Source organism: Carlito syrichta, unplaced genomic scaffold, assembly GCF_000164805.1.
Source record: "Carlito syrichta isolate Samal-C Ts95f unplaced genomic scaffold, Tarsius_syrichta-2.0.1 Scaffold304241, whole genome shotgun sequence".
NCBI lineage: Eukaryota > Metazoa > Chordata > Mammalia > Primates > Tarsiidae > Carlito > Carlito syrichta.
This window is the reverse complement of record NW_007248337.1, coordinates 498,030-512,177: the sequence shown is the minus strand read 5'-3', so window position 1 is coordinate 512,177 and position 14,148 is coordinate 498,030. Positions and strand designations below refer to the sequence as shown.

The 14,148-nt window shown below is 37.2% G+C and overlaps 1 protein-coding gene across 4 annotated transcripts in view; it reads left to right on the top strand.

The window, feature by feature from the left end:
* The first annotated feature begins 670 nt into the window (after window positions 1–670).
* The window catches only part of ANK2 (ankyrin 2), a 93,530-nt gene continuing 80,052 nt past the window's right edge, over window positions 671–14,148 (top strand). For 3 of the 4 annotated variants that reach the window (XM_008059546.1, XM_008059543.1, XM_021713117.1), the window contains exons 1-3: window positions 671–738; window positions 7,865–8,009; window positions 10,369–10,380. In XM_008059546.1, coding sequence (XP_008057737.1) covers window positions 705–738; window positions 7,865–8,009; window positions 10,369–10,380 — 191 coding nt within the window. In that variant the 5' untranslated portion in view covers window positions 671–704. The remainder of the gene's footprint in view (window positions 739–7,864; window positions 8,010–10,368; window positions 10,381–14,148) is intronic. The other variant, XM_008059544.1, reaches the window with a different exon arrangement.

Genomic DNA, 14,148 nt, shown 5'->3' with positions numbered 1-14,148 from the left:
AGTGGTGAACTCAGACAGCTGGACTCCAGACACTTCACTCTTCACCTTACACTCTACATCAGGAATGACAGAGTAAGATTTGACAATTCGGGAGTGCTATCATGGAAGTCAAATAAGCAACAAATCAGAACTTTAGCCCAATAAAATATTATAAAGATGATTGATTCCCTGTTGTTGCTCCTCTGATTCGAGAAGAGATGTGTCACATTTTCTGCCCAGATAGTTTATGTCTTTCACATTGTTTACATCTTCTCTGGTAATGGTGTTGCTTTTAATAAATTGCATATGTTCATTGCTTCTTTTTCGAAGTCTCCTGGAAACATCACTAAGTTCATTTTAGGGAGGTCCTGAAAACATTCATCTGCTTTCTCCATATGACTCATTTTTAATGCCATTGCTAAAAAACGTATTTTTCAAATGAGAACTCAAAATAATGAACTGTCTCTTGTACAACTTCTCTGGAGTAAATGATCATTTATCTTCAGAAAGAACAAATGAGTTGTCATGGGAAAAAGTAAGTTTCCAAAGTATACATGTGGAAAAGATAGAATGTCCAGGGCCTGATGACTTGTTGCTGCTATTGAGTATGACCCTCTCTGTGATTATTTGCATCTATTGTTTGGTTTTGTTTTTAACTTGAGCATTAATGATTTTTGTTTTTCCAGACCATCACAGAAAAACACAAGCTAAATGTTCCTGAGACGATGACTGAGGTTCTCGATGTTTCTGATGAAGAGGGTAAGACTTTTATTCAGTCTTCTTTGAAGCATATCTTGTTCTTACACATGGGCAAATCATCCTTTTTTTCAGGGACTAAGCTGTGCTGTGGGTGATAGCATCTTAGTATTCAAAGTCACTTCTTTGTCTTCATTTCAATATGTTTATGAGGGGAGACCAAAAAAACCCCAGAATCTATTTATAAAAAATTGTGTATTTATTCATACACAATTTTAAACTTCAGTTTAAACTTCAGGCACCTTCAAAGTACTCTCTGTTTGATGCAATATACCTATCATGACACGTTTTCCACTTCTCAAAACAGTTTATGAACTCGTCGATTTTGATGCCTTTAGTGCTTCTGGCATTTTTTGTTCTACCTTTTCCACATTTGCAAAATGTTTCCCTTTGAGGACTTTTTTCATCTGGGGAAACAAAAAGTCACTCTGGGTAAGATCTAATGAATAGGGAGGGTAGGGCATAGGGAGTCATTCTGTTTTTTGCCAAAGACTGCTAAACACTCAGCATGGTGTTGATGGGTTGTTTATATATATCACCCATCATGAAATGGGCAAACAAATGTGTTGAAAGAATCTCCAAAAAAATTTCACTGAAGCTGAACACAGCTTCTCACAACAATGCTAGCCGGTACACTGATGTCGATGGGTTCCTAGAACATTTATCTAGTGGGGGGAACCTGTACCACAAGGGGCCCACCCTCCAAAAAATAATTCCAGTTTGTTTGGGGTTCCTCGTCGCATTTTTACAATGGCAGTGGGGTGGGGGAGGCTCTGATTAGTATACTTTTTTCCTAATGCCTATTAAATAACAGGACTGGAAAAGGGAAAGAAACTGGAAACTGGTCGTGTGTTAAAATAACTACTTAATAATACAATTATCATTAAAATGTGTTTTAATTATGTTTAAAACATGTTCTTATTCAAATGCTTTAAAGTCCTTAAAGTACACTCCATCATTGGGTATTCTTCAGCAGTTGAGAAATCTCTGCATTCTGATTGGTTCATATATAGAGAATTTAAATACAGAGGAAAATAGCCTTAGGGAAGGCTAAAAAAATAGCACAGCAGCAAGTAATAGGGACTCACAAGAAGAATGTGATTCTCTAAGTCAGAAAATATGCCCTCTATAGTTTTAGTGTTGATTTAAAAAAATATTCGGCCGGGCTCGGTGGCTCAGCCTGTAATCCCGCGCTTTGGGAGGCCGAGGTGAATGGATTGCCTGAGCCCGCGGGTTCGAGACCCGCCAGTGCAACTTGGCAAGACCTTGTCTCTACAATATATCAAAAATTAGCCGGGTGTGGTAGCGTGTGCCTGTAATTCCGGCTACTTGGAAGGCTGAGGCGGAAGAATCGCCGGAGCCCAGCAGGTCGAGGCTGCTGTGGCTGGAAGTGTGGCACTGCACTCTAGTCTGGGCGACAGAGTGACACTCCAACTCAAAAAAAAAAAAAAAAAATCAAGGCATTGGATTCCACAGTCCTGAGAAGCCTGCTTTTCTAAAAGGAGCATTAGGAACTACCCGGAGTGGGAGTGGCATCTTGCTAGGGGTAGAAGTCAGCCAGTAGGGTGTCTGGCTCCCTTGCTCTACTTCAACTAGGGTAGTTGACTTTTCTTTGTTTTATATTTTGACTGTCTATATAATATTCCACTCAAACAAAAAATCTGCTGCTAAAAAAATCATCAAAGCAACATATAAAATATGCAACTAAATTTCAGTAGTGCAGCTGTTGGTCTAGTGTATTTGATTGGAAACTTACTGCCATATATGTATGTGAAAAATGTGTATGGTTGAAAAATTATTGCCATGAAGGTAGAAGTAGGCCTAATATTAATTGATTTTATGTAGAAAATATAAAGATATTTCTTTAGATTCTTAGAGAGAAAAATCATAAAGTGACACTTTGCATTGAGATGTTCCTATTTGGAAGTAATTTATTAAATCACCTATTGTAATAGACATTGAGTTTCTCAGCTTTTAAAGAATTTATGACAAGAATGAACAAACATTGGATTGTTATGTTATTATGAGTAAATTAAAAGGTATTACCAAAGCCAACAGTTCCAAGTACTTACTATAATTTTGTGTTCTGTCTTAATACTTGCCAACTAATTTTCAGTATTCCTATATGCATACCATATTTTGTTTTTTGGGATCATCTTTCTTATCTTTACTTGTATGTATATGTCAAACAGCTTTTAAGCAGTTTGGTGACCACTTTATTGATGGGGAAGCACTTAGTGATTCAGGTACCATTAGAGGAAATTGTAGTAGTGAAAGATTTTCTTTGCTTTTAATTTTTCTTACCTGGGTAGAAACAACTTGACTGATGTCTAAATCTGTGTGCCTAATACTAATCTGTTTATTTTGAAATAGCATGTATAATATGGGTGGAATTGTATATGAGTGCATTTGAGTGTGTGGATTTTATTAACTTGGAAACTTAAAGCCATGAACTGTTTACACTGTTAATGATTTTACAGCTATTATTGAGACCTACTAACATGATAACATTATCTGGTGAACATTATAAATATTTTTCCACAATTAATATCTCTCTTAGAATATAAATTTAGAGAAAAAGTAATCCTTTGTTGACAATGACTTACCATGAACATGTTATTAACTAAGACTGCTTGAAATGAATGCAGTTCCTATCATCCTTCTTGGTTGATGTATTTTAGGTGTGTTTAAAATATATTAAATAAATAGTTATAATGTAATTTTTGTGATAGCTAAGAAAAGAGGTAAAGTAAATTTAAAAAATTTTTTGGGTGAATTTGACATATAGGGAAAAATGAATAATATAAAACATTCTACCTAGCAAGAAGTTTCCAAAGTATATTTGGTACCATTTTAAGCAATGCTATTATGTAAAGATCTAAATTTATAAATCGGATAAATTAGGTAACGATTACTTAATTCAAAAACAGCCCTCTATTTACAAAATGATTGTTAAAGAATTCCATTAGCTATTAATGCTGTTAATGATACTTAAAGTATTTATTATTGGTTTTATAAAAATTTCAATTTATATTACATAACCTCTCAGACCTGCCTATTATATAAAATGAAGTTAGTCATAACATGCTGTAATTTTATTATTAAAATGTTATTAAATCAGTTTTCTTATGGAGAATTATTAAATTATTATATTACATTCATTAATATGTGCATTATTTATTAAATTAATATATTTATAAATTCATTAACTTAATGTGCTTATTATAGAACATTATTAATTATTGTATTATTAAAATATAAATTAAAAGTTATTGGTGATAGGAACTCCTGATCTGAGAATAGTATTGGTGAATGACCAAGAGTATCTTTTGTGGTAAGAGAAGTTTTCCATTTTTGTATGCAGAGAATTAGTGTAAAGGAGTTGACTGGCTGAAATTGCCAATGCCAACCCTTTAATGTTTTGTATGACTAATGTGTTTTTATGAAACCTGCTGTCATCCATGTGGACAAAATGCAGCCACATATGTTTGGAAGTGCTTAGCCAATCCTGGTTTTTTCTACAGCATCCTATGTTAATCATAGGAACAGTGTATCAGCACCCCGAAAGAGTATTCAAAATAAGTATAGATGCCCTTTCAGGGTAACTTACTATATACATAATAAAGCAATCAGCAATATCCACTCATGACACCCATGAACAAATAATAAGTGTGACATTATTGTGTGGAAAGCTCATAACTGGTGCCACAGTGGAATCAAAGGTGAACCGGGGGCATGGCTTTAGAAAACCTATACAGAGAGAATGTATGAATTTTAAAGTATAATGGAAGGGACTGTGCTATCTGTTTTTCATATCTGCTTGGGGAGATCAGGAGATAGAGTTACCTAGCACAGGCTCATGGACTTGCTGAGAGAAGAGAGATTAATAACAGTGTGGCAGAACTTTCAGGAGTAGGGAAGGAGCAGTATGGGAAGATCTTGAGATAGGAAAGTGCAGGGGAGAGACACAGAGTGACAAAATCATCCAGTCATTTTGTTTGGCTGGTGCATAAAAACATATGGGGCTCAGTTGTGGAGTGTTTGAATTCTTAGTTGAAAAGTCTGGAAAACAGGATACTTTAAATATTTCATTAATGACTGAAACAACTAAATCTGTGTTTACAAAGATTAAACCAGCAGTGGCACACTGAAGAAGCATAGAAGAAACTAGAAGGAAGCAAATATCCAAGGGAAGATAAAATATTTACAAAACCTCTGTCACACTAGGTACTTTGCCACATTTAATCCCCTTGACACAGGCTATGGATTTCCTTCTACATTTTTTTCAGGTGAGGAGAACAAGGCCTAGAGACATCGAATCATTTGTTCAGTGACATACAGCTATTAAGTGGTGGATTTGAAAATTAAACCTAGTATGAAAACCGTTGTCATACCTCAGCGACGATATAAATAATGTCCCTGTGGAAGGGCGTGACAGGGGAATGCAAGGAGAAGACAAAATTAAAATTCACTCTAAGAGAATTGTAACACCTAGACTTAACCAAAGATGTGAATGCAATCCTTTGCATCTTCATAGGATCCTGAGCTGATCCCCGTCTTTGCTGACTCATCTCTACAGCTGTAAATGATAGGGTGGGGCTCAGGGGTTTTAACACCCGTATAACCAAAATGTCTGTAGAAATGTGACTCACATATGCCTTATTCTCACAGATTTATGGGTGGATGGCTTGTGCACACTCCTCCATCAGTGCTGGTAATGACGTGCACTAGTAATCAAGAGAACTCCAGGATGACTGAGTGCTGGGATAAAATATAGAGGCGCTACCTGTCTCCTTTGACACACTAACTTCTGTTGCAAACACTGGACACTTGGTGGTGCTCCTCATCTCAGGTTTCAGTCCTTTCCCATATCTCAGCAGGAAAGAAAATTGCTTAAGAGGGTGCAGCTTCAGTGACATTTCAGAGAATCTCCTTCTTGCTGGCATCATGAGGGATTGTCAGGATGGGGAGCCCTTGTGACCACTCCACTTTGTTAGAAATCACTTCTTGACCACTGATTAATTGCTAAAACTAGCAAACATCTGTTTTTTTGTTTGCTTACTTGTTTGTTTTTTAGATTAGAAAATATAGATTATTTAAAAGTAAATTAGAGACAGAGAGAGAGAGAGAGAGAGAGAGAGAGAGAGAGAGAGAAAGAGAAGATTCACCTCTCCAAGGTAGGGGAGGGGGCCAAAGCCAGGAAGCATGGCGACAGCCATAGCTCAAAGAGCACATGGCCACACCAGAGTCTAGCAAGGCAATGGTCCAAACATCTGCTTAATAGGTGTGACTATGAAAGGAAGAGGAGGAAGAGAGTGAAATGAAGAAGGTCTAAGAGTTGGGGAAGTTTCTGTGTTTCAAAGATGGCAGACACATGGATGTCTTGTCTGTGGAAGGGGAAAGACTGCCACAGGATCTGCGACAGAGGAGGGGAAGTTGAAGATGAAGGATCTAGCAGGCAAGATGGGAGAGGAGGAGGATCTGGACAGGGGTGGACTAGCCTTGGACTGGCAAGACTCCCTTTGCCTACCAAGGAAGCAAGACTATGAGTACCTTATTTGGGAAATACATTAAAAATGTGTAAAACTTTGAGCTGTATGCAGAATTTTCTAGTTATGGACCACCTTGGGTAATTTTTTTTCCCCATTCTACTAATTTCTCCAGGTACTTACTCCCCATCTGGCATTGCTGATATGTACTACTGAATAGCATGCTTTGTACACAAGTGTCTCAGAGAAAGATTTTATAGAGCACTGGCAAGATTAGTCCCCAGACACGTGCCTTTCCAGCTAATGCCAACATTGGATTAGGATGTAGACTCCAATTTTAGCATTAGGGACTTGGCTTCTTTAGGCCATTTGTCTCTGAGGCATAATCAAGAAATCAGAATACATACTGAGGCCACCGTAGGTATTTTGAAAACTCTGAAGCCTCACTTTTAGTAGCACTGAACCTGGCAGCTGTCTTAGGCAGATAGCATGTAACAACTCAATCAAAATGCAGAGAATGAAGGGGAAGAGAAACAAACATCCAATCGGGAGCTCAGTGTAATCAGAAATTTTTACAAAAGGGAAAGACAGATGGGAGGAATAAGAAAATTTGAAATGTAGACCCTATTGTGTTATGGAATTTTGAGATTTTTTTTTTTTAAATGGGAGTCTCACTCTGTCACCCAGGCTGGAGTGCAGTGGCAAGCTCACAGCCACAGCAGCCTCAACCTGCTGGGCTCTGACGATCCTTTCGCCTTAGCCTTCCAAGTAGCTGGAACTATGCACCACCATGCAAAGCTAAATCTTTTGATTTATTGTAGAGATGAGGTCTCACCATGTTGCCCAGGGCTCAGGCAGTCCTCTTACCTCCAAACCCATGGACTTAGGCAATCCTCTCGCCTCTGCCTCCCTAAGTGCTGAGATTATAGGCGTGAGCCACCGCACTCAGCGGAGTTTTGAGGAATATGCAAAAGCAAATGGACTTTGAGGGGGGTCCGGATATACTAACTTGGGCAGTGTTAGGAATTTGGTGCCAGAAAGCAAAACTCAACTACAATGGATTTTTAGGAGTGGGAGTGGAGTAGTAGAGTGAGGGGAGGGAAGAGAGAATATTCAAGCCGACTTTTGGTTTTTTAATAATCCTTGTGGCCTCTTGCTCAAGGGCTCCATCATGTAGAGCTCATATTACTTGACAGATCCTGCATTCTATCACTCCCTGCATCTTTTCATCAATAAGAATAGACTTTGTTTTTCCAATTGTTTATAAAACTCTTATTTTTTTCTAAATATAATTTAGGTTCATTTCAAATGGAGACTATATCTGTGTTTTAGTAAATCAATAGTTAGAATTCATCTTAGAATTTTTTCTTCCATAAATTAAAAAAAAGGGGTTGCCCCAGCTTAGTGTTAAATCATTACAATTCAGCTAATTATTTCTTCTTGGTAAGTACCAAGAAAATGAATCAACTGTTGTTGCTCTAAGTTTTGGCACTTTATAATTGCCTGCCTGTGTTCTGTGTTTTAGTGTGCAGTGTTTCCTTAATGTCAAGGCTTTTATGCTGATGTCTTTCACAATCGTGGTCATATTTTTATAGTTGATATTATACTCAACAATTACTTCTTCCTTTGATTCTTTCAAGGCGATGACACCATGACAGGTGATGGGGGAGAATACCTTAGGCCTGAGGATCTAAAAGAACTGGGTGATGACTCACTACCCAGCAGCCAGTTCCTGGATGGTATGAATTACCTGCGATACAGCTTGGAGGGAGGACGATCTGACAGGTATCATGGAAAACTTATCTTGGTTGTCAGCCAGAAGTTTCTGTGACATATTTTTATTGTGATGATTAAAAAGTAGATGTAATTATTGAGCACTTAATGGATACCTCACTACTCTCAGCAGTTAGCATGTTACCTTATTTCATTCTCTAGCAACGTTCAAAAGTTCCCATTTTAAGGAACAGGAAACTAAGGCCTAGAGATATTAAATAACTTGATAAAGTCAGACAATTAGTAAGAAATAAAATCATGATGGATAAGAGTTCTCTGCCTTTCAATAAGAAGTTTTGATAGTCATCTCCACTTTTTTCTCTAGGCAAACTAAAAAGATAGTTTTGTCTTACAGATGTTCTTACTGAATGGTAGCTGTAAACACTCTGAATCCCATCCCCTCTGTGTTTTTTTTGTTAGTGCCGTAATTGCTGTGAATAAAAGTATGTCGTGAGGCAGAGTTAAAAAGAAACAAATCCAGATTAAAAACTATGCGTGAAACTAACTTTTTCATGACAAGGAATCAGAACAAAATTCCACTAGGGCCTGGAGACAAGAAGCAATCTGAGCAAAATCTGAGGGACCCCGCTTTTATAGACAAATCTGGGAACGTTTATATATGGTCTGAAATATATGATCAATGTTGTCTTTTTGGTTATTGTTAACTATTACAACTGGTGCTTGTGGTAAGTTAAATAAAAACATTCTCAGGTACCTCATCAAAAGTATGACTGCTAATTTAGGTTAAGAGTAAGGATGTCATAGCCAGGGGTGTTGGCACATGCCTGTAATCCCAGCTACTCAGGAGGCTAAGGTGAGAGAAACACTTGCACCCAGGAGTTTGAGTCCAGCCTGGACAACATAGCAAGACCCTATATTTAAAAAATAAAATATACAAGAAAAAGAATATGGTTGTCCATGTAGTGTAACATGTTTTGCTAATCAACAATCTCAACTTTATAGTTTTAAAGTTGGCTCTTTTGTAAGCTATTTTATGAATATACAGTATATTTAGAGTCTAAAAAATAAATACCTTAAAGAGGAATCAAGTCTAAATGGATAATTAGCAAAAACAAGCTTTCAGATCTTTTTCCTTGAGCACCAGTGCCTCCCCCTCCCTTACCATTTATTTTAAACAATTCAGTGTCGACATAATAAACGCCTTTCTGTGCCAGGCTTCATGGTAGATGATGGAAGTACAAACATGACTAAGACGAGCTTGTGTCGCATAGTCTGATGGGTGGGAGTGGGACTAGACTAGTGGCGCTCACAGAGTGCCACGAAGCCCCAAGGCTCCAGCTTCCTGAAAGAAGTGAAACCAAACTGTGAACGATTGACAAGTAATGATGGCGAGGAAAGTGGGGAGGGCAGGTGAAGCCTTAACAAGGTCATGAGCAAAGGCTAACTGGATGGTGAGACTCAGTAGTGCAGTGTTGCTGGAGTGAATGTGTGGAGGGCAGGAAATCATATTTGTATATTTGATGGATTTCTCTGCCAGATAGATAGATGAAATTTAGAGGAGAGCTGTCCAAGGGCTAAACCTGGAGGTTGCAACCATCTGAGAGCCTACTTCAGTTGTATTAGCAGTAGATGTTATGAGAGGGCTTAAACTCTGACCTTGGTGGCAGTCATGGAGAGAATTTCAGAAATGAAAATTTTGAGTCGAACCTAGGATGTGAAACTAGCCAGATTTCATGAAGGATTTCATGAGGTGGATAAAGAAGAGGAAGGAGATGAAAATTACTCCAGTTGGCTTTGGTGACAGACAGAGGCCATTGGGGTTGGAACATACAATGAGGAGCCCTTCTGAAAGTGGGAGTGAGAGGGATTGGTGATGGGGTGTGTTCCTTAGGTTGTGTTATGATACATTGATAGATTTGGACCTTATATTCTGAGATTCTTAAAAGACTTTAAATTTCAATAAAATATAATGTAATGTTTATGGATTTGCACAAAGTCAATAAGCTATGAAGAGTCATATTACTGTCAGTCAAAAACCCTTTATTTTTAGCATGTTCTCTTTCATTAAGAATAGGTGCTTGATTTGATTTTTTCTTCTTTCAAGGTACTTAGATTGAGAAAGAATTTAGAATAATACTTTCTATTAAACAGGGTGGTTGGTTTGATGCTTCTACTTAAACTGAATTCTTACCAGCATGTTAGGATAAGGACATAAAACAAACAAGACATGTTCTGTTCTCCAGGTCTGCACTTGCATTTCTAGACCACCAGATGTATTCACAATCTCCAAAGTGGAGTTACAGGCAACATCTCATTTTCATGGTTTTCGTTTTTTATTATTATTTTGCTTAGGCATTTCAGTGACCATTTTTCCTTTCCATTATTTCTTTATTTGAATTGCTTTCAATAGTACCATGCCCAGGTAGGTATTAACATAGCATGAAAACATGTCCTTCCTGAAAACAGCCACATTTCCCGCTCATTGCTCAACCTGTGTGTGTGTGTGTGTGTGTGTGTGTGTGTGTGTGTGTGTGTGTGTTGCTGGGTGGTGCTTTTATTCTAGAATTATGGATTTATTCTCAAATGAGTATTTGTATATATTAAATTGAATAACTATTTGAGCTAGGTGAATTTATTACTAGAATGAAAGTCTGTGACATGCCCAGGTATGACTTTAACTGTCACAGCTCCACCTTGTGGTTCATGGCACATTTTTTGGCTTCTTCAAAACAATCCAAATCAGCCAACTATAGTTGGAGAAGACAGAAAAAAAAGAATCTGATACCCAAATGTACATAGATGTGAAAGAATAAAAATACACACAATTTAATGTACATTAAATAAAAATACAACCGAGTTCTGATTAGTTGGTTTTTGTGTCTGTTTTATTTTATTATTGCTTACAAATTTAAAATGCTGGCCAAATTCAATATAAAATAACAAATAGCAATGAGCCATAGAAGCTTATTTATGTTTTCAAGAAAGCACATTGAAATTTTTGGATATTCACTTGTTCAATAGGATTTGCAACTCTGTTAGTTGAATGTATAAAAAGATTACCGCTTACCAGATAGTAATTAATGTACTTTTCAATGAAAGTATACTTTTACATTATCTAATATATGACAATAAAGCAGTTGTACCATAGTTTTTTTAAAGTATAAATTAAGATCATAACAAAGTCTTGGCACATCCTCCAGATGAACAGTAAATAAAACTTTACACTTCTTTGGATATGTTTTATTATAAATTTATTAACTGAAAAGTAGGACCACTGACTTGATGAAAAGTTGGCAACTCTATTGCAAAATATTTAAACTTATTTGTAATGTCTTAAATCAGGGTGGAAAATTTCTGATCCAGAGACTTAAATTATCTCGGATCTTTGTTTGCTGGTTACTATTCCATTATAGAGAATAATTTATCTGCTGTTGGAATATTCTAGTTATCTTTATTTTATTTAAGTAGATTCTGTGATATCATAGAAAAACAACACTTAGAAACTACATACATTTATTAAATAACCAATTAGCATTTCAGAAGGCAGTAATGAGTAAACTAGAGTAAAATCAATAAAGAGAAAGGGAAACTTAGACATATGGTTCTGACTTACTCATTCTCCCTCCTCTCTAACGAACTTTTCTCATTCTCTGTCTACATATTCTCATATCTCTCTTTGCCCTAATCATCTTTTTGTGGTTGTGTGTCACTTTGTCTCTTTCTTTCTTTTCTTATCCATTTGTATTTTCTTTCTGTTGAGGTTTTGGAAAGGCGAAAACACCAACACCTCTCTACCCCTCCCAGATGAAAACCAATTGAGGGATAGACCCAGATATCAGTTTGACTGATTTACCAAAAAGTCCATCTTTGTTCCTGATGTACTGATTGCAGAACTTGGCTTGACAGTCACAGCCTAACGTTATTACCACGTTCCTGAAATAGACAGACTTGTCCACCCAGCCATCACCAGTCGTTGAGAATGGCAATCGAGACCTGGTGCCTTCTTTAACTGTTTAGATATTTACAAAACTGTTAGCCGTGTCATTAAGTTTTATTTGATGTACCTTCATTTATCATTCGGTTTGTTCCCACTCAAGCTAAATTTCCATTTTCCCTTTGAAGCCAGTGTTTCTACTATTCCAGTGTTGCATTTAAGAGTCAGTTCACCTTGTAATAGCACCTTCACTTGCTCTTACGAGCAGGCATTTCTAGTCCTACACTATAATGCCCCTTGCTTTTTTTGTCCTTTTTGACTCATACTAATCTAGCACCTTTAAATATGTAAAGCTAATCTGAATCTTTGAATTCTAAATACATGGATAGAGAGTATGTAATTGACAAATCTGCCCAGTAGAAACCACTTGATGAAGAGAGATGGTTGAGCCCATAGACAAGCCATATCATTTTAAGATGTTGGCCCTGCTCCTGTTTTCCCTTCCTTGGCCCAATTCAAAACTAAATAAAGTAGAATAGTATTTTAGAATAGCTGTTCTAGTGCTGCCTGGTACAAAACACATTCAAGTGATTGTTTACCATCTCTGTTGTTTAAAGCACGAAAAAAAAGTTATTCATTCTTCCAGTTGAGCTAAGCCTTTGCTGAGATGAAAGACCCTTTTCCCAATAGTTTAATCCCAGTCCCAGCCCCAAATTCAAGGTCAGGTCAAGATTCATCACAGCAGCTTGATCCAATTTATGAAGTACACCACAAAAAGCCAACTGCAAAACTGCAAAATCAGCCATAATATAACTTGCCTCCGATTGCTGGGGCTAAAACTCCGGTTGATTAATTTACTAAGGCATCCAGGCCGTTCCTTCCTTGACTCTGTCAGGAACCTCAATCCTCTCCACAAACCTATGTAGTACAAAATAGCTAATTCTCAGGTTATATTTGTATTTCATTTTATTATAAATACACAGGCTTATATATGTATAAACATTATCTGCAAAAGTGATGATTTTCTCAAAGACAATTGAAGTTGCCTGTATTGACATCACATAAAGATACTAGTACATGACTTATAAGTTTAAACATATTTTCAAAATGAAAGTAATTTCTACTAACAAGTATGCTAACTTAACATTTAGTCCATAATTCTACAGTGCTTCACTGGCCAAATACCTACTAGCTAAAAGTAAATGAAAGCTTGCTTCTATAAATGTTGTGAAAGCTTGCATATCCCTTTTTTTTTTCCTTATGGGCTTTGGGCTAATATTTTGAATACAGATCTTTAATTCTTGGACAATATGCATAATATATAGCTTATTCAGTTATCAATCTATTTGTCATTTGATGTTACAAATTGTTTAGAAGGAATGAAATTGCATCTATGTGAATGTCGTGTTACCTATAACATTTGAGTATGTAATTCAGAACTTTGAACTTCAGACTTATCAAAAATGTAAAGCACTGATTATCAAGGCCTAAATCCCATTTTGAAGCTAAACCTCATTTTTGGTCAGTGTCCATTGCCAATTTGTCTTTGTGCTGGCAGGTGTGTCTGTGTTCCGGGCTGGTGCTTGGAAACGGTTCCTTGTGCTCTTGCATCTCATCACCACGGCAACCAACACTCTCTGGTGCTTCACTCACCACACACAGGACATGCAAAAGGGCCAGAGCTCTCGTTTGAGAGAATAGCATTGTTGGAGTCACCAGAGACAAACAAGAGGAACTCCACTTCCGCAGGAAGCATGCTCTGGCCACAGTTCATTTCACTCTGTACCTTCCAGGGGAATGCACCAACATTCACTCATTCACAGTTTAGAGAGGAGGAGAAAGAGGCATGGAGAGAAAATGGAAAATCATGAACGAAAATGAAACCTCGGCTTCCATTTTGTTCTTCTCTCGGAGGGCTGTCTACTTTCCTCTTAACATTTTTCTTTGTTGCAAGGAGATTTACCTTTAATACAGATTTAAGCAATCTATCCTGGAATTATTTCCTGTGTGTGAACTTCTTGTACTAGCAGTAAGTAAACTACATTTGCTGGTTTCAAGCATTTCTGGGAAGAAAGTGAATCAGATTAGGAGTATCAAATTTTAACTTCTGGATTCCCTTGTGCCCTTGCCATTGAGTGGTAGGAACCTGTCAAAGGATGTGTTAGTTTAGCTGTTGGGCAGAGAGGTAGGGCAACACAGAGACCTGTGTCCCCCTGGAAGTTGCACTGTTAGCTAACAGCACGCTTTTTTCACTCT